The following is a 26,453-nucleotide window of genomic DNA, read 5'->3' on the forward strand; positions in this document are numbered from 1 at the left end:
GGACCTAAGCTGTCTGATGGTGCCCATGTTAAACACGGGGCACTCAGGCAGTGCCAGCGCCTCTGTGTTGGTGTTGCCATGTGGAGGAGGGACAGGTTTAGGATTTCAACTCCAATTGGAAAGTGATAGCCAAGGTTAAAGATTGTTTTGTTAGTTCTTGTAGGTTCTGTATGTGTTATAAGCGTTTTGTCTGATTGTGTGGGTAGGCACTGTGTACATGCAGGCCCCGTGCATGTCAGGAGATGGCCTCCAAGGCCCTGGAACTGGAGTGAGGAATGGTATGAGCCACTCTGTAGGTCTGGGAACTGAATTCAAGTCCTCTGTAAAAAAAACAAGTGCTTTCAACCACTGAGCCAGCCCATTTTTGCTTTATATGTAAGTAGGTTTGAACCTGAGACCTCTTACCTTTCCCTACAGAACTATATATTCCTCTCTCTCTCTCTCTCTCTCTCTCTCTCTCACACACACACACACTCACCCCACCCCTTTTTAAACTTTTCCTTTAAGATAGGGTTATGACGCGTTGCCCAGATTGGCTTTGAACTCTCTGTAATCCAGGCAGGCCTTGAATTTTGATCCTTCTGTCTCTGCCTCCCAAATAGCTGAGGTTATGGATTGATTGTTCCACTAGAACCCACACTTTTTTTTTAGTCTCTCATGACCAAAGATGATTCTTCAAAATCCTGTAGCTGTCTCATGAAGCAATGCATAGCTAAAATGTGACCCATTCATGCAGTGTGGTACCCAGCACAGCTAACCAAATCTCCATGGGAACATGGGAAAGCAAGAGGCAGAGATAATGGCTGCAGCATGAGGAAGGAGCGTTTCGCACTTGAAACTAGATTCACGTAATTGTGTCAGAGGCAGACGCTGGCCCGAAGAATTTCTCCGGAATTATTGTGTTACTTTCTTTGAGCAGAATGAAAAGAATGAACGGTGTTTATGTGGATGTAGAGGGAGAGGAGTGTCAAGTGGAATAAAAATAAATCCAAGCCCTTCCCAAACCACACCTGTAAGTGGGAAGCAAATTCCCCTGTTACAGATGAATGCAACCAACACAATGAGAAACTGACGTCTGGCCCTGAAAACCTGGGTAAGGAAATTAGCATGTGTACTTTGAGCTGCTGAGTTTGAGGGAGATTTTTTTAATTTGTGTGATGTACATGAATGTAAATGCGTGTACATGGATATTCATGGTAGCTTTGTTCAGGCCTGACATCGGTACTCTTTGTGGGAACTCAGTGTGGGTGTGCTCACAGCCCAGGCCCCTTTGCTGTTTGTCTTCTTTTAACTCAAGGCTGCTCATTGTTAAGGTTAAAGGACCAGTAAGTGTTATTAAAAGGCACATGAGGTGCTGACAGTTATGAGAAAAGGATAGTCATTGGTTTGAAAGACTGTCCCTGCGGATGAGGGTCCTTGACAATTGGAAAAGCTATAAACAAAAGCAAAGAGGCCTAGATGGGAAATAACTTTAAAAAAAAAACAAAAACACACAAACAAAAGAATCAGGCCAATGATGATGGACTCTTCTTTCATCCAGGGAAGTACTTCTGACTTGTGCAGTATAATTTTTCGAAGAAATTAAAGAGGAATTTCAATGCCATGTCGGGCTATGGAGAAAAGCAGCCATTGCATGATTCTAGTGAAACCACTGTTTTCTGAGCCTCAGTTTCTTCATCTGTAGATTGAAAGATAATTGACCTCTAGAGAGCTGTGGAACAAAATATGATGGCTGCTTTAAAAAAAAGTACATAAAAAATAGCCCCAGATGCATTCAAATACTCCATGAATAATCATTGTATTATAATTTGGATCTAGCTGTACACAAGCTGGTCCTGGGCCTTGTCCACTCCAAGATGCCCACAGATGATGAGGATAATTATGCGGACTGACATCAGGCTTCCTGTCCCCAAGTGAGAGCCCCCTGTTAATCGGCACAAAAGCTGGGGGCCTCGGTGCCGGAGTGACTCACAGAAAGGATGGAGTGGGTCTTTGTCCGTTATGCAGCTTATTAATTTAATTCCCCTTGGTTGCTTTGTACTCTGCCTGGAGATGAAACAGCACTTTCATGTGAGGACAAGATGCCAGCTCACAGTGGGTTCTTGAGTCCCCTGATGCTGAAAGTGCTTGTTTTGTCAGACTCTGCAAGCTTGCTCCCTCCTCCCACTGAAATCTTGGAGCTGCTGTTACCCTGAGTTGCAGGAATCCTAAGGAGGAAGAGAAAGAGAAAAGGTGAACTCAAAGCTTCTTTTGCCAAATCCACTGCTGCTTGGGCTTTTCGCCAGCTCTTTTTCTCTGCATTCTTTTAGTAGCCTAAAATTTCTCTAAATTGGCTGGTTTGTTTTTTCTACATTGGCTTCCTATCTTTATTACCCCTGATATCACAGTGAGATCTTTAAAATTGTGAATCTGGCAGGCCACTGCCCTTAGGATACACCACAAGCTCCAGGGTGGGTTATATAAGACCAAATGAGTTCTTGCTTCATAAAGTACTGGACAGGGAAACTTGTCCACTAAGAGGAGGAAGATGGCGGCCCGTACAAGGAAAGGGACGTCTGAGATGGGAGAGAGATGAGCTACTGCAAAATCTAGTAAGGAAGCAGCATCAGCAGGAAATCAAGAATTGATGGAAAGTAGAGTCAACAGAAAAAAAAGCATCTGCTTGGGTGGGTGGGGGATGGGTTCCTTCCTAGAAACTATGGATGGCATCCCAACTCCAGTGAGAACGTAGACTTCTTCCCTTGCCTCTCCCCACCCCCTGCCAAGTGATAGAAACTTAAAGACTAATAGTAGTTTTTTAACCTTATAAATACAATGTCAAAAGCCAGGAATGAGGACCTATGGGGATAAAATGAGTAGATAATGCAGTGCAGGGAGCCATTATTACACTGGCTGGTTATTAGATCTGTCAGAGATCTGGCCTCTCACACCAGCAGTTCTCGACCTGTGGGTCTCAAGCCCTTTGGGGGCCTCAGATCAGATAGCCTCCATATCAGATATTTACAATTCATAACAGTAACAAAATTATGAAGTAGCAACGAAAATAATTTTATGGTTGGGGGTCAACACGGCATGAGGGACTGTATTAAAGGGTCACAGCGTTAGAAAGCTTGAGGACCACTGTCCCACACAGGGAGGGTGGAAAAGGGCCATCTCTTATTCTGTTACTGAAGAGCTACCCCTGGGAGGATAACTCCCCACAGTTCTGCTTTTGTAGATCTCAGTGCCTGAGAGTGTAAGACCCTGAGATAAGCCCAGGGGTAAGGCGCTGGAGTCACATGGCCTGACCTTGGACAGACACTTCGGAATGGGACAATGTAAAGTGGCACAGCTTGGATGTGGTCGTTTGAATGAGAATGTCCTCCTCTCTGCTGTAGACTCGGATGCTACTTGGTCCCCAGTTAATGGAGCTGTTTGGGGAGGGTGAGGAGGTGGCCTCGCTAGAGGAAGTGTGTCGGTGGAGGCAGGCTTTGAAGTTCAAGTTCGGGAGCCCTGAGCCATTCAGGGCACCCTCCCTGCTTCCGGCTCTGGCTGCCCTACCTGTCGGCCACCACACTTCCCTACCATGATGGTGATGGACCCGTCTCCCTCTGTAACCGTCATCCCCAAATAAAGCATCTTCTCTAAGTGGCCTTGGTCATGGGGTTTATCACAGCAATAGATAATAGTTAATACATCATGGGAATGCCATCAAAACTGGATCAGGTGAGAAAAGGCTGAATATGGTGTACCGCCTCAGAAAAGGGAGCAGGGTGAAGCAGTGCACACTACAAAAAGTTACTTCAGCACCAGCTTTTGATATGAATTTACTCTAAGTCCTGCAAAAACCCTATGAGGAGATGATCTTCGTTCACAGATGAAGAAATGGTGACCTGTTCTGCTAAGCTAAAAACTGCTCTGTGGCTCAGCCAAGATGCAAGGAGTTTTAAATATATATATATATATTTTTTTTAGTTTCTTGGTTTTTGGAGACTGGGTTTCTCTGTGTAGCCCTGGCTATCCTGGAACTTGCTCTGTAGACCAGGCTGGACTCAGATTCAGAGATTCCCTGGCCTCTGCTACCTGAGTGCCAGGATTAAAGGCATGTGCCACCACAGCCTGACCAGGATGCAAACATTCTGAAGTATTTGGAATTCTTAAAGGAAGTAGATCCACGAGGAGGAACACCTTTGTATATATCTGGAGCTGTTTGTGCAGAACAGCTGTGTGTTCACAAATGTGGCTTCATCCTCGGTGCTAACGTAAGGCAGGAGTGAGACAGAGGGACCCGACTGTCCCCGGGGGACTGTGGCAGGGGACAAGCAGTGTTAAGCACACTGTTAACCGAAGGTGCTGCTGGAGGTTAAACGCTCTTAGTTTTGTTAGAATGATGGTTAAGTGTGGTCATTTCTTTAGGTCTTTATTGTAAGTATCCTATAATTTTGTGGAGATGAGTGAAACTATCAGGAACAGGCAGCCACTCTGGCCTTTGAGTGGCAGCTGACACACCCTTTTACCTAACAGCCTGGAGTGGGCCAGAGTCAGCTAAATAGCAGCCCCTTCTCTGGAACTGGCCTGATCGACATGGAAGTCCAGGTCTCTGGGACACCAACTACCCTGGAAACACCATAGCTGTAAGAACCAGTGTAACCAAAGCCCCCATTACAGCTCCAGGACACTCGCCTCCATCTCAGCTGCTGCAGACGGCCCTTAGAAGGCTGTGTTCCAGGCAAGACAGGCTTGGAACCTTAGAAGTGCAGAGTTTAACAGCAGGAGGCCAGTGACTGGTGTACTACAATCCCTTATTTGAATACTGCATTCTCTTCCAGGGTCCGCAACCAGGATGGGCAGCTCAGGTTTTGAGTAAGCCAGACAACACAAGGCCAAATAAGAGGCTCCGTTTCTCTGTACGATTTTTAAGTAGAGAGGGCTGCACTGGTCATACGAAGAAAAGCAGCAGTATTATCCAAGGATGGAACAATGAAAGCTATGAAGACAAGGCACCCTCCTGCAGGCAAAGGGTGGTGTGTTGAGGTATGGCAAGCCCTGACACCGGAAGGCTGAAGAGCTGCAGCACTTTCTGGCTTTGGCTGATGCTGTCCCAGCTGATGCTCAGCTGAGCAGCTCAGGTGTCAGTAGCTGCCTAGTGCCACGCTGTTGACCGTCAGAACCCAGCCCGGTTAGCTTCCCACTGGAGTAGCTGGAGCTTTAAGTCTGACTCCATCATCCCTCAGCATTCCAGGGCCCAGGGCTGTCTGAAAAACTGCCCATGCCTACTCATGGTTTCCAACCAATTAGAGCACAAGGGCTTGTTGCCACAGTCCTCTCCAGCTCCATTCCGCTGAAGAGGAAACAAGCATGTTTGTGACGCATCTTCTCCCAGGCCACTGCAGTCTGCCCAGCCCCGGCCCCCTAACAGGGCACTGGATGAGACAATGGCTGCACTTGGGTAGACCTGGACACCTTGCCCAGCTGTAGCTCATCCAGCAGGATTTTGGTCGCTTTGACAGCTTTACCTTCACACCAGCCCCGAGTTATCTCCCAAGTAACCTGACCCCACAGAGCATTAGAGTACTGGTTTGATACCAAAGGGTAGTATTGATTTCCCACTCTCTGTAATAAGAAGACACATCCAAACGCTCTTCCTAGATTTTTTTTTTTCCTGGAAGAGTGGAAGTATTTGCTGTGAGTTCTTCCCCAGTTCCTTGGCTTATTAATCTTCTGATGCGGTATCCGGGCTTCAGACTGTGAACACAGACTTCTGGTATTGGTGCCTGGCCATGGAGGTGCCAGGATGAACTACTGCGTTTGCATTGGATTCTGGGTTAGGGAGCTACTGAGGGAAAACGCTGGTATGTTTGCTGGTCTCCCAGGAAGTGCTTGGGGATAGAAGCTTTGGAGGGGGTTGCTATTGACTCCTGGCTGGAAAGCTTGGGTAATTTGAATCTTCCCAGGGCCTTTCCCTAAACTTGAGATTGTTCTTAAGGTCCTTCTTTTTGTTTTTGCTTTTTTTTATTTTAAGCGAATGGGAATTTTACCTGCATGTTTCTCTGTGCACTATGTGCATGCAGTGCTGGTGGATGCCAGAAGGGGCGTCAGATCATGCCTTGTGACTGAAGTGACAGATGGCTGTGAGCTGCTTTGTGGTACTGGGAATCAAGTCTCTGGAAGAGTAACTAATGCTCTTAACCCCCGCCCCCCAAGCCCTTTGTTGCTTTGTTTGTTTTGTTTTGTTTTTGAGAGGGAGGGTGTTTATTATATTACAAAATAAAAATGTTCTGTGTAACATGAAGAAAAAAATGAAAAAGATTCTAAAAGCCTCAGGAACGATTTAGCCACAGTAAAAGGATAAATAAGAAAGTGGCTAGACCCCAGCCATGGAGTTCTTCCCTGAATACAGTATGCAGATCCCTTGCCAGGTTCCAACCAATCCACCCCTCCCAGCCCTGGGCCCCAAACACTCCTCTGTAAACACAGGGCCTTCATGTCCCTTCTTCTGAATGCCTTGCCAGGTAACATGCTAAATTTGACAGAATCCTGCAGTGGTCTTTAAAAAAACAAACAAACAAAAACTCTGCTTCATTTGGGGTGTTTAGGCCTTTACCTCCCATCCACAACCCTCCAGGCTTAAATAGGAGATAGCAAAGGTTAGTGAGGAGTGAGGGCCCAGACTCCTTTACTTCTTCCTGCTAATTAGGGTCAAGGGGTTCTTTTAGGGATCTATAACAATCTCCATCAACAGTAGACACGGCTAGCAGTCTCCTCCTCGCCACTGTGCCTTAAAGCAGTTCTCTCCATCTATCTGCTCCAAACTGCAACACCGTCTCTGGTCTCTGGTCTCCTCTGGTCTCTGCTCTCTGCAAACTACTACGCCAACACCAAATGCAGCCACATGCATCTCCCTTCGATTACTCAGCTCTCATATTTATGCTCTGAATCCTAGACCACACCCCTCTCTATGCTGCACGTGAAAGGCCCTTATCAGCTGGCAAAGAATCCCGGAGCACAACAAACACGTGTGGACAAACTGCAGCCCAACCAAAGTCCCACACTGGGGATTAAAACAAAACATACTTATGTAACATACAAAGAAATCAAAACTTCTATTACAGAACCCAACTTGCCTTATTTTCTAATCTAGACAGAAAGATAATAAACTAGCAGTGACAATCAAGAAAGGCCGCAATTTTCATCTTGAATTCTTGACTGTAAACCTCAGAATGCCAGAGTCCCTGAAGTTCTAGGTGGCTTTTCTAGGACGTTTAATTTCTGTAAGGTCTCAGATGGCTGCTTTGGTTCCTCTCTGAGGTGTCTCATGCCATCATACCCTTTGTTGAAAACCAGCAAGCTCAACTGGGAGTCTCACTTTCCCACCACTGCAGGCTGGAGCTCACCTGGATAGATCTGTCTCCTCCCTCCCGTGAGGACTGAGAAACACATACCTCAGTAACCCATAGCAATCAACAGTCGTGAGGACTGAGAAACACATACCTCAGTAACCCATAGCAATCAACAGTCGTGGTAAGCAGCGTGCAGCAGCTTCCACTGCTCTGGGCAGGGCCCTGGTCCGTGCCTTGGCCTGCCTCACAGACTGCTGGCTCTCTGGAGGTCATGATTTCCACACTCAGAATTAGTTTCCTAGGAGCATCCTATGAAGTACCACGGACTTGGGACAGCAGGCTAGGGACTGGAGACTGAAGCATCAAAATCAACAGAAAAGCAGCCCACTGGCAGAGGAAGTGTGGAGGCCCCTCCCGACCTGGGCCTCCCCCTAAGGAACAAAGTGTCCCCGAGAAAAGCCTGTGATACACAAACCTGGGAGCATTGGGTGCCATGTAAAGGTCAGAAAAAAGGCCAAGCCCCTGGAGGCCCAGGGCTTTTGGGAACTCACTGGCCCACTTTCACCTCTAAGAACGTGTTCCATTTTTAAAGGAACCATCTCTAACTCATTTCTAATCGTGAGTTCTAATTGTGGTCCAATTCTTTGCCCTGGAACAGGAACCTGGATACTCTGGCAGGTGCCCCAGGGACTCAGGCCCATAACAGACTGAGTGACAAAAATGAATGGATTTGTATTTTTCTATAGTCCTAGCAGCCAGAAAGCTGATGGCAAGGTGGGGAGAGGGATGGTTTCTTCTGAGGACTCTCTCCTCGGTTGTAGACACTCTCTTCTGTGTCATCCCCTTCTGAGTCTGTGTCCCAGTTGCCTTTCCTCACCAGGACACCAATCATAGGTTCCAGCCAGGTGACCCCATTTTGCCCTATTCATTTCCTCAAAGATCCCCTGTCCAAATGTATTTGCATTCTAAGGGCCTTAGAGTTAGGACCTCTACACATTTCAGGCCCATTTTTTCCTCTCATAAACAGCTCATGGCTCTACTTCCTCTTCCATTCTGGTGAGAATCTCATCCTGTGAGTAACAGACATACTGGCTCCCAGGAAGCATGTCCTCTGTGATGGTTGATCTCTGGGTGGGTGGGGCTTTATAAGTATTTCCTGGAAAGATTAACTGGGGAAGACTCTCTGCCAGAAGAATGGCCAGTGCTTTCTGGCAGTGGCTTGGATTAAAAAAAAAGTCTGAGGAAAAGACCTGGAATAATGGCATGGCTTTAATCCCAGCACTAGGGAGGCAGAGCCATCTCTTGGAGTTCAAGGACAATCTGGTTTACATAAGGTACAGCAGAATCAGGACTACAGAGATGCCTGTCTTAAAAAGCAACATAAACAGGAGGAAGGAAGGAAGAGGAGGAGGAGAAGAAAGAGGAAGAGGAAGAGGAAGAGGAGGAGGAAGGAGGAGAAATCATCATTGGAGGGGAGCAATGCTGGTTTCCCCTGTTCACCAACTAGCAGGGGGACTTGTCTCCAGGAAGATTTCACAGGTGTCCAGCCACTTGTCAGACCACCTTGCAGGAGCATGCCTCAGTGGAGACTGTGTAGCTATGCTCACCTCTGCTCCTCTGCAGAATTCTAAATCCCACGTTAGGACTCCTGGGTGGATTTAGGGTGTCATTGGAACTCTTTGCTCCCCTTCTCAACTGTGCATGTGTTGGATTTCCTTTTTCTGCTTTTCATTATTATTTAATTGGTCTATTGAGGAAGAGTGGTGGAGCATGGCTTAAGAGTGTCTCAAGGCTCACACTCTGACCCTAAAAGCTTTACTTGTTTATCTGAGTATTTTCACTGCAATTTTGAACCTAGTGTGTAATACCTACACTAGGAGTCAAAGTCTATAGCTTATGGGTCAAATATGTTCAGAATATTGTTTTTATAAATAAAGTTTTATTGAACACGCCCACAGTTAGCATTTATGTTTTATTTATGGCTGTTACAGTAATGGCAGAATTGAATGGCTAAAACAGACTTTATGGCCCTTAAGGTCCCAAATACTTATCTGGCCCTTTATAGAAAAATTCTTGCCAATTCCTGACGTAGGCTTCTTAACTTTAATTAGTTTCTCTTCTTTTATTTTTGTCCCCTTAGGGTCTATTCTCCACACAGTAGCTGGAGTTCATCCTGACCCCATTACTTCCTGGCTTCCTGAGGCTCTTAGCATCAATCTTTGTTCTGACTGGTGGCATTTCTATTCACCCACACCAGGCTCCATGTCCAGAGGCATACTGGCTGACCCTTGGCTGCAGGACATCCCATCTTACCCTTGTTATAGGGATTTTACTGCCTTAGAGAGACCATCACAGGGTCCTGATCACTGTGATCACTGCCCGTTTCTATATGGCTCTTTCTTCTGGCCTGCTGCAAATACTCTGCCTTCCTGCCTGGTTCTTAACCCAAGGCAGACCACCCAAGTGACCACTGGTAGCCAGAAAGGCATATTCCAGCCACACCCAGGCCAGGCCCCCAGTGACTTGGAGAAAGTAACCGCTGGTCTCTGGGTCTGCCCTCATCAGGAAAGCAGGGGTAAGGAGAGTACTTCTACTGCAAAACAAAACCAGGACAAAGTTAGACTGCAGTTGGCTTTGGCAATTCTAGAAGCAGTAAGCCCTCAGTTCTTAAGAGGAGCCAATGGGTATTTATGGTCGTGAAAAGGCTGATGAATCAGAAACAGTAGCTTGGCAGTTTCCTTGACTCCTCCCAGAGGGACTTTTTCATCATGTCTGGGTGAGGATCTGGCTATTCGCTTGGAAGACCAAGAACCACTTAGCTGCAGTTGCCCACTTTATCATGAGTGACTCCATGGTGGTGTGGTCAAAACGGCCCTTCCCAAGGGTCCCACCCTAACAGAAAATCTCTTGCAAGTTTCTCACTTCTTTGTAAGGCTTAAGGAAGATGCTCTATGGTAACTGTGCAATTAGCACACTGTAATCACTTTTTTAAAAATTGTGTGGCATATGTACAGGAGGTGTGATTGGAGGTCTGAACCCTAAGGACATCACACTAAATGAAACAAGCCAGTCACAACAGGATGAATCCTGAATGCTTCTATTTACAGGAGATACCTAAAGCTATGCAAATCATAGGAGCAGAAAATGAAGTGGTGGTGGCCGGGGGCTGTGGAGAGCGGGAGACAGAAAGCTTCTATTTGAAAGGCACACCAGGAAGAGAGTCTTAAAACCTGCTGTAAAACAGTGCTTATAAAAGTAACAAAACTGCACCATATGCCTAGAAGTGTACTAAAGGTAGATTTCATATCAGGTGCTTTTTATCACAATGAGTTTGGGGCTGGGGAGATGGATTAGATAGTAATGTCCTTGCTGTGCAAACACCACGACCCGAGATCAGGTCTTCAGCATCCCATTAAAAGCTGGGCTCTGTAGAGCACATGTGTAATCCCCGTACTGGGAAGGGCCAGAGACAAGATGATCCCTGTGCCATGAGTCCCAGGGCAACCCATGAAGTGATGGCTAAGGTTCTTTGTGTGTAAGACAACTGGACAAGACACAGTAGTGAAAAAGTAGAGGGAACATGCTAGAGTGGGAATGGGCTCCAGAAAATGCATTCTAGATGTGAGAGAGAGATACATAATTTTAAGCATATGTACACCCCACCATGAATATTCATGAGATGGTAAGTCGTCCTCACCTTCACACACACCCCCACACATACACTAACAGGTCACTTCACTGTGCTTGTGTCTTAGGTAGGCCTAATCATTCTTCATGCCAGAAGTTCTGGGCCACAAATCACTCCCAGATGTGGAGTCTCTGGGTGCTACCCTACCAGGAAAGGGACAGCTAAGGGTCCCTTGTGTCACCAGGTGTCCCTGTGATTGCCTACCTTCTCTTTGGGACATGGTGGCCAACTACTGTAGGAAATCAGTGAGCCCCGGGTTCAGCACGAGATCTGGTCTCAAAAAGTAAGGTGGAAAGCAACAGAGGAAGACACTGAGGTTGCTCTCTGGCCTTTCCACATTCACTCGAGCGTATATGTACAGGTGCGTGTGCCCCATAGACATGTCCACAAGGCCACCTTCAGGCAAGAACCACTCGCTCATACCTCAACCTGCTCTGTTTTCTTCTGGGGTTTTGTATTGCTAAGTTTATCGTCTCTCTGAGCAGAATCTGTATGTTCACAGCCCTTGCTGTGCTGGCTGCTATAGCCACAGCACCAGGCACAATTCATGGTGGCCAGGTGTGTGTCACAGTAAAGACTCCTGCAAATGACTGTTCTTTCAGGGATTCTGATGGGCATCTGTAGGTCTCTCCTGCTCTGCTCCTGGACCACAGCCTGTAACCCACTCTCATAAAGCCTCTGTAGACTTCAGACACACAGAGATAGGAAGAAAGCAGGGTGGCCCCTAGGCCCTTTCTGCCTCCTTTTCTCAGTAAGACATCCTTGTATTCTGAGCCCCTTCTCATAAGGAACATGAGGGCAAACAGGGGACAGGCACAGGTGGACTAGGCTGTCCTTGCAGGCAGGGGTGTGGGGAGGGTGTTTGGTTAGGGCTGGAGGGATGGACTGGTGGGCACAGTTTCACGTGAGCTCACCACTTGCTGGCACTGAGACTAGGAGGCATGTGTGCAATGACAGACTTGGCACCCTCCAGGAGACAGCAGAGCATCTGGACCTGAAGGTCGTCAGGATTTGAGAAGCTAGGACCATATAAAGGGGGTAGATACCAGGACTGGCCAACAAGGATGCTTGGAGGTTGCTGCCTCTAATGGTTCTCAATCATAAGTTCAAGAGCACTGGGGTTTGAGAATTTAGCTACGTAAAACTTTGTATTCCAGCCTTACCTCTAAAGTAGAAACACATGAAATCCCCAGACATTCCCTTTTAGCATCCTTACTGGGAGACTCCAGGTGACCCTTGCTTCTCCCTTATTAGCATCTAGCTCAAGATGGAAGCCAATTTGGCACAAGTTAGGTGAGAAACATTTAATTAGCAACATAAAACGTTTACATTAAAAACAGCAGCACCCAGGTATATGGGTACCTTTGAAGCAGGGAGCCCATAAATGGGCGATCTGAGGGCTTATCTGAACCAGCTCCATTGCCTGACCTCCTGCTCTAGTGAGGGAAGTAGGCCCCAGGTTTGCATTATTCCTGGCTGCAAGATCCTGGGATCTCCTGAGGGTCCTGGAGCCATCAGGCCTTACACTGCTTTGCAGCCAAGCCTAAGTTGGTTGAGTAGGTGGGGGTTCACAGGTCAAATGGATACAGGCTCAGCATCTTGAGACATGGCTGATCCAGGGCCTGGCCAGATTTAAATGACTAGTCCTGGTCCCTCATGGTGCATGTCTAGCTGAGGGACCAATGAGGGACTGGGCAAGTTCAAAAGCCAGACACTAGTTGCCCTGAGGGACAAAAGGGAAAGACTGAGAAATCAGCTGAGAACATCAGAGGCACAGATACCGCAGAGGTGGTATGGTATGGAGGGGAGACGTTTGAACTGGGATCTTCTCTGGGGCCACTAGGCAGGCAGGCAGCAGAACTGAGGGCCAAAGAAGGCAGCTGAACAGGCTACAGCATCATGGGACGGGCAGCCTCTGTCCAGCTTTTTCTTCCTGGAGTCCAGTGTGGATGAGAAAGAGCCTGACTAGCAAACAAAGGCAATACAAGTACAAACATCTCCCCTGCGGGACCAGGGTAGGTGAGGGAGACAGGAGCTGTAGGACCTGGGGAGAGATGAGAAGGAAGGGTCAGAGGCACTGACTAGGAGCAGGCAGTGGGCTGCTGGGTGGGGGTGAGGTCAGTTGGCTCCTGAGGCTGAGCCTCATAGCTCATGCAGCATAAGGCATGGAGCCCTTGGGACAAACCACTCACACAGTGAGGGGAGCGGGTAAGAAAAGATGGAGAAACCTGCTTCAACATAACATCTGTGGATGCCCAGCTGAGCTGATGAGATGGCCCCGAAGTTGTCTCTTAATAGACAACCAATCAGGAACAATGGTGACCTGTTTGGCCCTGTAAAGACAGTTGTGGCTGCAGCTCCTAAGGTGGTAAAGGGGAGACATGGACAACTGTGGAAAGTCTGTCTCACCCTGAGCATTGAGGAGAGGCTGCTAGGAGGGGCTGGCATGGCTTTCATGGAGAAGGGTACGCCTCCCTCCTGATGGAGTTCCAGTGTGCTCACCTCACTGTGACACAGATTATTCATCGTCGGAGTACATCTTTTCAAGTAACATGTCCTCCACCCCTTTGTACTGAGGGTGGGGAAGGAGAGAGACAAGGGAGTGAGTAGACCAGCCCTGAGAATTCCCCTGTCCTTGTGGCTCAGCTTTCTTTAGTTTGGGACTGCACTCAAACCTGAGTTGGGTTGACTAGCTCTCTCTACTGGTCTCAGTCAGTGATTTCCCCAGAGGGCTCCGTGTGCCAAGGGGTTTGGCTAAGACCTCAGAGGATGGTCCTTTCTATCTCTCTAACCAGTTTCTCTCCCTCCCTTTCTTTTCCTTCCTTTCTCCCTCTCTGCCCCCTTCCTTCCTCTTCCTTTCAACAAATCTGCAGTTAGTTCTCCTCAACCAGCTTAGCTTCTGGTGCTAGGATGGACTACAGAGCTAGCCCATGCCAGGACCAAAGCCCAGGACTACTAGAGGTTACCAGCTCAGTCCCCGGGGTGAACTGTGCTTGCCTTGACGTGGTACACTATTTTCCAGAACCAGGAGTCACTGCTTCGGTACCGATCCCCTGGGTATAGTTGATACAGTAAAGGCAGCTTATAGTTTTTCAGCTTTGGGGTGTTACCAGTCCCTAAGGGGACGTCTTCCTGGCGAAAGATCACCTGGAGTCTGTCATGATTCTGCAGAGGAAGAACAGAACACATCTTCAGACCTCCAGCTCACCGCTGCCAGGCTCCTCCAGGTACAACAAGCAGTGTCCATCCTGTCACTCAGCAGCCTGGGGCTGACCTAACAGACTAAGCACAGATATGGTCCCTGGTAGCAGCACCATGGGCTGTACACAGTCTTAGGGACATTGGCTGGGCTAGCATCTAACCATCCTTCAAGGGCTCTTTGTCCTGTAGACCCTCCTGTTGCTAGGGAAAGCCATCTAGTCCTCCAGCTTGGTCCCGTGTATGTGTGGTGTGTGTGTGTTGGGGGTTTGGGGGTCATTCTTCTGGAGCAGAGAGGTCAACCTCATGTATCATTTCTTAGACACTTTTTCTTTTACTTATTCGAGATGCCCCTCAGCGGCCTGGAGCTCACCATAAACCAAAACCTCAACCTCAGCAACAACATTCCCCCCTAAAACAAAACCAACCAAGAAAAAAAAAAAAATTGGCTATTATTGGTGGGTCAGTGAGCTTCAGAGATCTGAGTGTATCTGCTTCTCCAGTGCCGAGATCACTAGCAATGTCCACCACAGCGGGTTTCTCAGCCTGAACTCTGGGCATCGAAGTTGAGACCTTATACTGGCAAGGCAAGCACTTTACTAGCCTTACCCCAGCCCCGCCAGGGATTTGACTCTGATTTTGCTGTCATCTTTCAAGGGAGGTGTTTATCCATGAACCAACCTGTGGGAACAGTAAATGAAATGCTTGTCTTTTCTCTCAGAGGGTTGAATGAGACAAAGGAAATGCCATCCCTAAAGAGGTTGGCATGATGCCATCGGGCAAAAAATCCCTCTTTCGGTCAGCACATTTTTTTTTTTAATATCTTATGCACTCAAGGTTGTGTTCTGTTTTCAAAGTTGCACTTCGCTTATCAATTGCACAGCTCTTAAGTTATTCAATAATGTAAAAATGTGAGGCTGAACTCTTGACCTATCAGTGTGAGACACAGGCCCCCTCTGGCACATCTAGGGAGCCTGCAGAATTACATCTTTGTCTTGCTGGAATGCTTTGGATTGTGTGGTCATTTTCTTGAGGCCTCCACCCTCATTCCTAACACTTTGAATCTGGTGACAGGTAGCATTTCTTCACTACTAGCATGGCTCATCTGGGCTATAGCAACTATCTCCTCAATGTCTTTAGATGACAGGGTGGGGAGGGGATACGAAATTCATGTCTACCTGTTGGCCTCCTGATGCCGCCTTCCCCTCATGCACAGAGTGAGTCCAGGGCCCAAAGAAACCCACAAAGCCTAAACAAGATTGTCTCTGCCTCCCTCTTCTCCTGCTGTCCTGCTCACCCCAGTCTTCATTCTAGCTACCATGCCTTGTTTAATGTCTGTGTTTCCTACTGTCTACAGCAAGCCTCCCCAAATCTACAAAGAGCTCCCTCCCTCTTTAGCACTCTGTTGAAATGTATGTATATAATAAAAATAAAAATATATTACATAAAACAATGTTAGATTAGTGATAAACCATCAAGTTTTATTAACTGACATGAGTTAAAATTTGTTGTTTTGGAGCAGGCTCTCACCATATCATTCCTCCTGGCCTGGAAGTTGCTCTATAGACCAAGCTGGCCTCAGACTTACAGAAATGCACCTGTGTCTGCCTCCCAAGTGCTGAAATTAGGGTGAGCACCGCACAAGCACTAATGTGCTACAGCTTGCAGAATCATCTCTTATCCATCATGTGGGTCCTGGGAATCAAACTCAGGTCCATCAGGTTTGGTGGCAAGCACCTTTACCTTCTCAACCATCTCAACCAGCTTCTTGAAAATGAGTTTAACCCACCAATTTGGGATGGAAACACCAAAAAAAAAAAAAAAAAATCACTGCCCAAACACACAAAACAAAAAAGCCCATACAATTAAAATCTACAAGATACCTCCATTAAGACCAGGTGGGGCCAAGTGGCACAGGCCTGCAATGCACTACTCAGTAAGCAGAGGCAGGAGGATTCTTAAGTTCAAGGCCTACCTGAGCTATAAAGGAGGCTCAAGGTCAACCTAAGTAACAAGGCCAAGTTTCAAAATTGAAAGAAGTGTAAACAAAGGGCTGAGTTGTAGCTCTGCAATAGAGTTCTTGTCCTTTATGCGCAGAGCCCTGGGTTTGTTCATCAGTACCGCTGGGGGTTGGGGGAGGCTGGGAGGAAAGGCAATGTGAAACTCCAAACAAAATGACTCAGGAATATGACCTGCAAGGCCAGGCAGGCATGGTGGCACACACCTTTGATCCCAGGATTTGGGAGGCAGAGGCAGGTGGATCTCTGTGAAGTTTGAGGCCAGCCTGGTCCAGGACAGCCAGGGCTATTACTCAGAGAAACCCTGTATTGAAAAACCAAAACCCAAAAACAAACAAAAAAGACGAGCCATTACAAACTGAATTCACATGTACTACAGCACAACTCTTCTCCCCTCCCCCCATCTCACCTTCCTTTCTCGCACAGGACTCGCCACCAGCCTCCTTACTGCGTTGGCCAACCCCATATGCACTGCACTGCCTTCCCAATATGGTAGAATAGGGGTTCTACCATACTCCCCTAAACCCTCAGTGCTTGGTATTGAAAGAATCAGACTAACTTTGTAACCTATGTTTCTTTTAATTGCCTTATAACTTATATTTGCAAGTTTTAGGCCCACGTTAATTAAAGCCTCTTAGTGCTTCTCCAGAGAACCGAAGAATGTAAAAGTTCCTGACATTAGCCATCTGTGAGGGCAGAGATAAGGAAGAGAACAACAGAGATCTCTACTAAATGGAGAAAAAAAATCACCGGCTGGCACCGGTGAGATGGGCTTTGTTTGGAAACTGGGCCAAATGGCACCAATCCTTCTCCTGACCTTTGATCCAAAGCCTGTAACCCCCACTCCTCAGAACAGACATGGGAGGAGTTAAGCACCCCCCACATTTAACTGTGGATGGCAGGAAATTCCAAACTGACTTGAAGATCAGATATTTACGACAGCGCTGACCAGACCTAATGGTGCCCAGAACCAACCAATTATTTTAAAAGTTAGACACTTCATCCAATCCTAACTTGCTAAGAAGTCAACCCCAGGAGATTCCCACCTTGTGTCTTTTAAAAACCTAAGCTCTTTGTCTCACGGTGCCACTCCTAGCTGACCAGCAGGGGTGACCCCATTGTACAATGGTTAAAAAGAGTCTCTTGCATTTTTGCATCGATGGATGATTAGTTTCCTGAGTTCTCTTCATACCTTCTTATATTTAGGCTCTTGCTGGGCCTAACAGTATAAGCACCAAGCATCCACACTTGTTTAACGAGTCACTTTCCAAGGTGAAACGAGTTTTGTTAAATGTTCTGCCGAGGGGATAAATTGAAACTGTTGATTCCGATCACGCTGCCAGGTGGGTAACCACCAGCATTCACAACTCATTAGTCGGCAGCCTGACCACGGTTATAAACTGCTTTATTCTTGTTCCTTAGCAATATCAGTGAATGCTTCCATGTTAAGAACCCTGGCTCCTTCAGTGCCTTGCTAGGCTGCTAGGCTCCTGTTCAGACAACCCCTGGAACAGCACTGAAATGCTCTCTGGTTCACGGTTTGGGTGAAAAGGTAGTTGTTAACCTGATGTTTAAAAGAATATCCATCCACCTACGCTGTCTTCCCATATCTGACTGAAAAGTAAAAACTTAAAAAAAAAACCAAAAAACCAAAAACCTACATGTAGGTAAACTTAACATTTTGTAAAGTGACAGCAAGAATGTAAATTCAAGGGCCCAAATTGGTTCCACCATCTGCTAGCAGCACCCCTCGTCTTCAAGGTTCACAAGCCCAACTTTGCAAAGAGGCGACCGTTCCCCCTCAAGTATCTGACAGTGCATTACAGTCCCGGCAGCTTAATTTTGCTTTTCTAGCTTTCATTGGCTTTACAACTGAAACTCTCTTCAATAATTTCTGCGGAAAGTACCTCTAGCCGAGATTTCTTTTGAAAACACCAACGTTCATTAAGACCCATCCTGAGGCTTCCAACGCAAACAAAAGTTTAAATCTTATACTCGACGTGGCACTGCTAGCTACCTTAAAGATATTCCAATTTTTATGGTTTAGGAAAGCCTTGTCTCACCCTAAGTGATAGTCACACACAGCAGGCCATGTGTGAGGGGGGCTTGTGTACTGCCCTGCAGGTACTCCCACCCTCTGGGGGCCCCACCAGGCCTGACTCAGAAGTTCTTCCATCAGGGACCTCCCTAGCCCTGTTTCAGGCACAAGGGACCCTCTGTCCCTTGGTCCCCAGCTACCAGGACTCCTAGGCCCAAACAGGGCACATCCCTGCTGTCCTATCTGCTGGCCCCAAGGTGGTTGGTACCTTCTTGATTGTGGGCAGCCAGCTTCGACGAAACTCATCCACGTATACGTCCTTCTCCCAGATCCACAGGCGATCAGGGTTCCGGGGTCTCTCTGGCCTGTGTTGTTGAGCCATGGCATCTGGTCAGAGCAAGAAGCAAAAAATTGTGAAGGCGGTTTCAGATAAAGCTATTTATTACCTGGTGATGGGCACGAGAACCTCGTCTGTTTATCACCACCAGGTGTGCACCTGCCCTTCCCCTCCCCCCCGCCCTGGTGCAAGGTGGGGCTGGGAGAGGTAGGGTGGGAGGGGAAGGGAAGAGGGAGAACCATGGGACGGTGTGGGTGGGGAGAACATAAGAATTGGATGCTGGACAACCTAGTGGACTTCTGGAAGTCAGGGTCTTGGACTGTGGACCTGACCGCATCAGACCTCGGGCCTCTTCAAGGCCGCAGGCGGTCTTGCCCCTCTCCACAAAGGTATCCAGTTCCTGTCCTAGGAGACCTGCCCTCTGCTTCCTTTATGGTGAGACCCTGAGGTCCAGGTCAGCCACTATGTATATGGCTGGCCACACATACTACTCAGGCCACACCCCTGTTGCCGGCCACCCAGAGTCAAGTCTATCTACACATCTTCTAGGGTCAGAAACCTGGAAAGCCTGGCTCACGCCTGGACCCTCCCGTGTTCTCTCTGTCACCTTCAGCCTGTCCTTTTGGGTGTCAGAGGCAATTTCCTTTGCAAAGTTCAGTCCTGTCCCTTTTCCCCACATGACTTTTTCTATGGCTCTGATTAGGTTGTGGTCTTCTAATAGCTCTTTCGAAATGGGTTTTCTGTCTTTTCGCTCCGACTTTATTAACACATCATTCCTGACCCATGCTAAAAAAGAAACCCTTCCTTTACAGGAAGAGCAATGGCTTTGGAAAGTCTCTGAATTGCTCAATCAAAACTGTCTCATTGTAAACAAATAGGGAAAAACAACTCCCCTTTATTTTACAGTAACACATGTCCATTAAGGCAATTAAGGAATTAATGAAAAACATGTGAAAACAGCCCCAGGCCTGTTGCTCAACTAGCCCCTCAGCCGGCAGTTCGGAGCCCCACCCTCTAGCTCTTTCCCTCAGTCCGAGGACGCACTGAGCAAGCCATCTGTGGTCTTTGGAAGGCCAATGAGCGATCAGGTGTGGTCATCTGGTCAAATTCCCCAGATATGCCAAGCTAGCCTGAGGTTTGCCATGTGCGTCCAGATTAACCAGGAAAAGCAACAAGGACAAGACCTGAGCCCAGCAAACCGAGCAGCTCTTAGTGGTCTTAACATTTCACATTCAGACAGGCTCTTTGTCCTCAGACCCAGATAGCTGCAGAGAAAGATAAAGACTTTCAGAATGAGCTTGGTCGGGGGAAGTTCTGGGCATGCAGATTTGGGAATAATAAGACAATTGCTTGTTTTTAATCCATTGTTGTGTTTTTATTTGGGGTCACGGGTTGGAGAATAACACTGTGGAGTCAGTCATCCTTTTCTACCAGGGAGGTCCCTGGGGCTGAACTCAGCTTGTCCTAGGCTTGGTGGCAAACACCTTCACCCACTGTGCCTTGTCAACCGGCCCAGGAGACCAGTTTAAATTGTGCTGCTGGGCACAGCTTTTGTGGCAAATGGGGAAGAGTTCCCCCAGGAGCCAGGGTGACCCATTCCAAGCATATCCGTGGCCCCAGGAGCCAGAATGTCACTAAATTTGGTGATTTTCCCCCTACACACTGTTTTCCTATGTGATCTTGAAAAATGCATTATCCATTTGCTAGGCGAGGGCTCTAGGAATACGATTCCCTCTCTCCTCACTTTGAAATATTTCTGTAAGCTTACACAAGGGCTTTTTAATATTGAGCAAGCATAGACACCATTCTTTCGTGGCGTTTCATAAGGGTTCCAGAATAAGAAAAATGAAACTGGGATGGGGCAAATGGCAGCTTTGATACTTTTCTCATGTAAATTCCACAACCCAGGGCTGAAGAGCTGCCGCACTTTCTGGCTTTGGCTGATGCTGTCCCAGCTGATGCTCAGCTGAGCAGCTCAGGTGTCAGTAGCTGCCTAGTGCCACGCTGTTGACCGTCAGAACCCAGCCCGGTTAGCTTCCCACTGGAGTAGCTGGAGCTTTAAGTCCGTGGTTTTTGAGGAGCTCCACGTCTCCAGTTCTTGCGTCAGAGCTCCAAGTCTCCGACTCCATCATCCCTCAGCATTCCAGGGCCCAGGGCTGTCTGAAAAACTGCCCATGCCTACTCATGGTTTCCAACCAATTAGAGCACAAGGGCTTGTTGCCACAGTCCTCTCCAGCTCCATTCCGCTGAAGAGGAAACAAGCATGTTTGTGACGCATCTTCTCCCAGGCCACTGCAGTCTGCCCAGCCCCGGCCCCCTAACAGGGCACTGGACGAGACAATGGCTGCACTTGGGTAGACCTGGACACCTTGCCCAGCTGTAGCTCATCCAGCAGGATTTTGGTCGCTTTGACAGCTTTACCTTCACACCAGCCCCGAGTTATCTCCCAAGTAACCTGACCCCACAGAGCATTAGCGTACTGGTTTGATACCAAAGGGTAGTATTGATTTCCCACTCTCTGTAATAAGAAGACACATCCAAATGCTCTTCCTAGATTTTTTTTTTCCTGGAAGAGTGGAAGTATTTGCTGTGAGTTCTTCCCCAGTTCCTTGGCTTATTAATCTTCTGATGCGGTATCCGGGCTTCAGACTGTGAACACAGACTTCTGGTATTGGTGCCTGGCCATGGAGGTGCCAGGATGAACTACTGCGTTTGCATTGGATTCTGGGTTAGGGAGCTACTGAGGGAAAACGCTGGTATGTTTGCTGGTCTCCCAGGAAGTGCTTGGGGATAGAAGCTTTGGAGGGGGTTGCTATTGACTCCTGGCTGGAAAGTTTGGGTAATTTGAATCTTCCCAGGGCCTTTCCCTAAACTTGAGATTGTTCTTAAGGTCCTTCTTTTTGTTTTTGCTTTTTTTTATTTTAAGCGAATGGGAATTTTACCTGCATGTTTCTCTGTGCACTGTGTGCATGCAGTGCTGGTGGATGCCAGAAAGGGCGTCAGATCATGCCTTGTGACTGAAGTGACAGATGGCTGTGAGCTGCTTTGTGGTACTGGGATTCAAGCCTCTGGAAGAGTAACTAATGCTCTTAACCCCCGCCCCCCAAGCCCTTTGTTGCTTTGTTTGTTTTGTTTTGTTTTGTTTTTGAGAGGGAGGGTGTCTCACTTTACAGTCCTGGCTAACCTGGAACTCAGCAGAGCAACACCTTTCTCTGATTCCGGAGAGCTGGGATTAAAGGCATGTGCCATCACACCAGGCTAGGCCTTTCCTGTCTCAGTGGCCTTCCTGTCATTTCACAGGTGCTTCCCATTGCCTCTTGGATCTTTAAGGTTCTCTGTCCTCTGCTTTGCTTTTAGAAGTAGACAGCACAGCCAGCTGGTACTTTGTTTTGCAAAGACCTGGGGTAACACTTTTTGCTGTGCTAAACAGAACAGCATCTTAGGCTTATTTTTTTTTTAGACGAGCATGAAAAAGGATAAGCACCCTGATAAGATGTTGACTTTGCTTTCCTAATTAAGTCTAGGGGAGAATCCTTGCTGAAAAGACGCCAACAAAATGTATCTTCGGAATTAATTATGGTAGCTGAATCAGCTTTGGGTGAGCAGTCTCTCTCCCCTTGTGTTTCACTGCCTTGGATAATTTTTAATGAATTATTCATCCTATCAACAAACTCTCTGCTTTGAGACACTGTGCTAAATGCTGAGAGTTTGGAAATGATAATGATGATGGCCAACACCAAGTGCCATGACCTGGGATCAACATTTTTCATGCAGAAATTGTGGTAAAGAAGGTACCCTGATGCTAGAAGCAGGTTGAACATGATGATGTAATGATAGTGGAATATTGGGGTAACTTTTTGAGAGCAACAGAGCCTTTCCTAGCTCTGGAAGAGCTCAACTCAGGAAGCTAGGGTCCCTGAAAATTCAAAGACCACCAAAGCCAGCCCAAGCCAGTATCTTTCAGGTCCTTGTCCCTCAGATACGAAGAATGGAATTCACGGACCACAGAAGGTGAGATCCAGAAAGAAGCAGTTTATTGTAGGGAGTGGAGGAGGCAGTAAGTAGAGATCCTATCCAGCAGGAGAGGTGCCTTTGAGTAGGCTAGCCCTGAGAGCATTTCAGTGGCCAAAGCTCTTTTGGATGGATGGGATGGGATGGTCTGCTTAGTTTCCGTTTCAGGTGCTGAGCTGCCTTGAGATTTCAGAGATGTCCTTAGTATGGTTCTCAGGAGAGGGGGTGTTCTTTAGGGGAAAATACTTAAGGCTAAAACACCCCCTCTTCTAGTATCCCCAGATTCTCTGGCCAGGGATAAACCAGGGATATTTTGGCTTAAATACTTCTGGCATCCCTAGCTCTGGCAAAAATTACATTTCCCCATAGGCCTGGGGAAATTTCTGGCTTTTAGTCAATAAAAAGAAAACCTGATTTTTTTGGGGGGTGGAAGGAGTAGTCCTTTTACCCTATAATTTTTAAACAGATTTCTAGTTCCTATTCTCACAGTAATTTGTTTAACACCACACATTAAATTTCTGAGCCTTAAATTAAATCCAATGTGGTAGTTTAATTGCAAATGGCCCCCATAAGCTCATATGTCTGAATACTTGATACTCAGCTAGTGGAACTGTTCAGGAAGGATTGGGAGGTGTGGACTTGTTGGAGGAGGTGATACCGGGGCAGGCTTTGGGGTTTCAAAAGTCCATGCCATTCTCAGCTCTCTCTCTCTCTCTCTCTCTCTCTCATGTTTATTGATCAAGATGTAAGCTCTCAGCTATGGCTCCAGTGCCATGCCTGCCTGCTGCTATGCTTCCTGCCATGATGGTCATTAGACTCTAAGTCCCTGAAACTGTAAGCCCCAGAGAAACTCTTCTACAAGCTGCCTTGGTCATGAAGTCTTATCACAGCTAAGTTGTTACACAGTGGCTTGGCAGGGGAAGGCCTCATACTGTCTTTGAAATGGAGTAATACTGTCTTTACTCCTCATTCAGTGCATCTGTAGAACTCTTCTTTGTGCTTTTGCAGGGTGTTTAAGGAGACAAGTCTCCTAGCTTCTCTCCCGGGAAGACTGGCCTCCTAAAGCCTCTGCTATCCAGCCTAGAGCAACCATAGCAAAAAGATTCAGAAAGATGATCACCTGAGTGTGGTAAACGTTCCCTGTGCACAAGAGAACCAGCTTCACTGGAAATGATGGTTTAGGGCCAAGTTCCACCTCAGTGCATGTTGCACTAGGCACGGCAACAAAGAAAGCCTCACATGTCAGTAGCGTGACCCAGTGCAGACTGATCTCTCCCCCCAGTGTGGGCACAGGAAATGTTATATATCAACTTGACTACACTAGGGATTCCTAGATATTTAATGAAATACCATTTCTGGGAATGTCTGAAGGTATTTGTAGAGACTGGTATTTGACTTAGTAGAGTGAGCAAAGAAAACCACCTCCACTCTGTTAAGGGCCCAAATTGGACAAACTGATAGAGGAAGGGCAGCATTTTTGAGAGGGTCTCCCTTCTCCTGGCCCTGGACATCTGCCTGTCTCTGGGGGGTCAGGCCTTTGAACCACAACTTGCTCTTTTAAGTCTTCTGGTCTGAAGCTTCTGACTTGAACTGAATGACACGTCCAGACTTAGTTGTCTCTGTCTCAGGACAGCAGATTATGGAGCTTCCTAGCTTTTATGAACCATCTACCCACCATCTACCATCTTGTTCACTCTGTCTCCCCCAGACCTGACTAATACAGTATGTATTCATGTTGAGGAGTCATCTTCCCCAGTGGCTATTCAGGTATTAATGTCTCACTCACAGTGCAGCTGTGAACCCCATAGAATCTCTGGGTACCATGCCAGGTCCCCGGCATCTGGATTGGAAATAGGGAAAGAACAGAGGCCAAGCATGAGAGGCTATTATGGAGTAAGGCAAATGATGCTCATATCTTCTGGCTCACAGCTCAGTGTTCAGAGAGCCTGGAACAGAATATAGTGTTCTCTCTCTCTCTCTCTCACTCACTCACTCACTGTGTGTGTGTGTGTGTGTGTGTGTGTAGGAGAAGGAGGACAGGAACAGGTTGAGGGACAGCTGGGCAGCTTCTGCCACTGGCCTCTATACCAACCCAAACCCAACCCATGCAGCTGTTGTTCTGCAGGTGTCTGCTCCCATCTGTGTGTCCTCTTGGAGCTCATTTGGAATTCCAGCCTGCAGCCTCATGTCTTGCGCATAACAAATACTTCTCATGTTTCTCTTGACAGGTTAACGAGGACACAAATGATGGATCTCACTCAAATTTAACATACTCCCAAGATGGCATCATGATTTGTAAATGTGGTGCTTGGTTGTATACATGAAGACTTTGGAAGTGAAGGGACAACTAGCTGAAACAAGTGTTTCTTGGTAATGTCCTGCACTGGATAGCAACATAGAATTGAATGGTCCTGTGTGTTGTTTCAGCATGAGTCCCATAAACCCATCACAAAGAACTGTATTCTAGAGACCCTTTCTTTGATGATGGCTCCCCTGCTCAGCTAACAGTGTCCACTGTGGTTGGTCAGGAACCTCCTGCCAAGGCCATTTGCCGTTAAAGAGAAGTGAAGGCTAGGAGGGTCATGGGAGCTTGAACCATTTCTAGAACCCCTGAATAACAGCTAGCCAGGGCTCCCCACCTCAGCACCATTGACATTTTGAACCACATCTTTCCTTGTTGCAGAGAGCTGCCCCGTGCTCTGTGGACTGCGCCCCCAACTCTTGGAAGCCAGATGCCAGGAACACTGCCAGCTGAGAAAACCAATTTCTCCAGACGTTACTGCCTCTGGGGTGTACTCCCTCCACCCGAGGTGAGAGAGCTTCATTCCAGAAATCCCCCGGTGAAGATTGTAAGAGCTGGCCATATAGCCTCATTCCCTCTCACTGCCCCCCTCCATGCGAGCATGGATCACTGGCCACTATCATTTCTGACAAGGTGTCTGCTTGCACCTCAGTTATGGTTAAAGGAAACACGGCTGTGGATTCTATCGGAGCTGTCACTAACCTCCACCCCTGCCCTCAGGTGGAAGTCAGGTCGAAAGGATGGAGGGAGCTGTTGAGGTTGCTCAACATTCCGGCAAGGTTGATTCATCTTGTCACACCTGGCAGCAGACCCAAGAGTGGCCTCATCACAGGGAGGTCTCTCTAGCGGGTCTCTGTCAGTGGAGAGTGGGCAGTCACAGAGATCTCACCTGTGTTGCCAGGTAGAGAAGCCAGCGACCCACCGGTCCCTCCAGCTATTGAAGGCGTCACCGGGTTTCTTCAGACACCCTTGCAACAAAGTAGGAAGAAGGCATTCCACAGTATAACCCCCCTACTTCAGAAGGTGACGCTCATGGGGGGCTTCCACGTCATGCCTGCCCTCTTTCTGCGCTGCCGTGTAGCAGCCGCTGCAGAGGTTGTCAGAAAGGAGAGCACTGGTCCCATTTGACAGGTGAGGCCGTTGAGACTAAGGCTCGGTGACTTTCCTAAGGATGTGACATTCAAGCGTGCTTCTTCACAAAGTCTGAGTGTTCTTTCCCCTCCTGAAAGATGAGATTTAAAATGAAGGCGGAGTCAGACGGAGGCTCAGTGCTGTCCCTGCCCCCCTTCCCAGTCATTTGCCATGCTGAGCGTTGTCTCTCTTAGGGGACTTGTGTTCTATGCGTGGGAAGGGCGACACAGGGTCTGCTTGGTGGTGTTTGGTGATGGTTGTGTGCTGCCGACTTGAGCTACAATTGTCCCTGTGGGTTTTGTTTCTCTGTCATCCAGCTCAGCTGACTCTGTTCACTGTAAAATGAAGAGGACTCTCTTGTGGGGGGAGTAAGTCTTGTTTTTGTTCTTGAGAAATGTGATTAAAATCTAT

At 47.5% G+C, this 26,453-nt stretch overlaps 1 protein-coding gene and 1 long non-coding RNA gene across 2 annotated transcripts; one reads left to right on the forward strand and one right to left on the reverse strand.

Annotated features, from left to right (window-relative positions):
- The first annotated feature begins 1,052 nt into the window (after positions 1 to 1,052).
- On the forward strand, positions 1,053 to 26,035 carry LOC132655460 (uncharacterized). The gene is made up of 4 exons (XR_009593270.1): positions 1,053 to 1,093; positions 24,838 to 24,979; positions 25,293 to 25,419; positions 25,813 to 26,035. It is a non-coding gene; the product is annotated as an uncharacterized LOC132655460 (long non-coding RNA).
- LOC132655066 (T-cell leukemia/lymphoma protein 1A-like) lies at positions 13,526 to 18,643 on the reverse strand. Its single transcript, XM_060386191.1, has 3 exons — positions 18,530 to 18,643; positions 14,005 to 14,172; positions 13,526 to 13,579 (listed from the first exon to the last, which is right to left on the reverse strand). The coding sequence occupies exons 1-3, from the start codon at positions 18,641 to 18,643 to the stop codon at positions 13,526 to 13,528; spliced, it is 336 nt and encodes a 111-aa protein (XP_060242174.1).
- Positions 26,036 to 26,453: the final 418 nt, after the last annotated feature.

The sequence above is a fragment of the Meriones unguiculatus genome, chromosome 7 (assembly GCF_030254825.1).
Source record: "Meriones unguiculatus strain TT.TT164.6M chromosome 7, Bangor_MerUng_6.1, whole genome shotgun sequence".
NCBI classification, from domain to species: Eukaryota; Metazoa; Chordata; class Mammalia; order Rodentia; family Muridae; genus Meriones; species Meriones unguiculatus.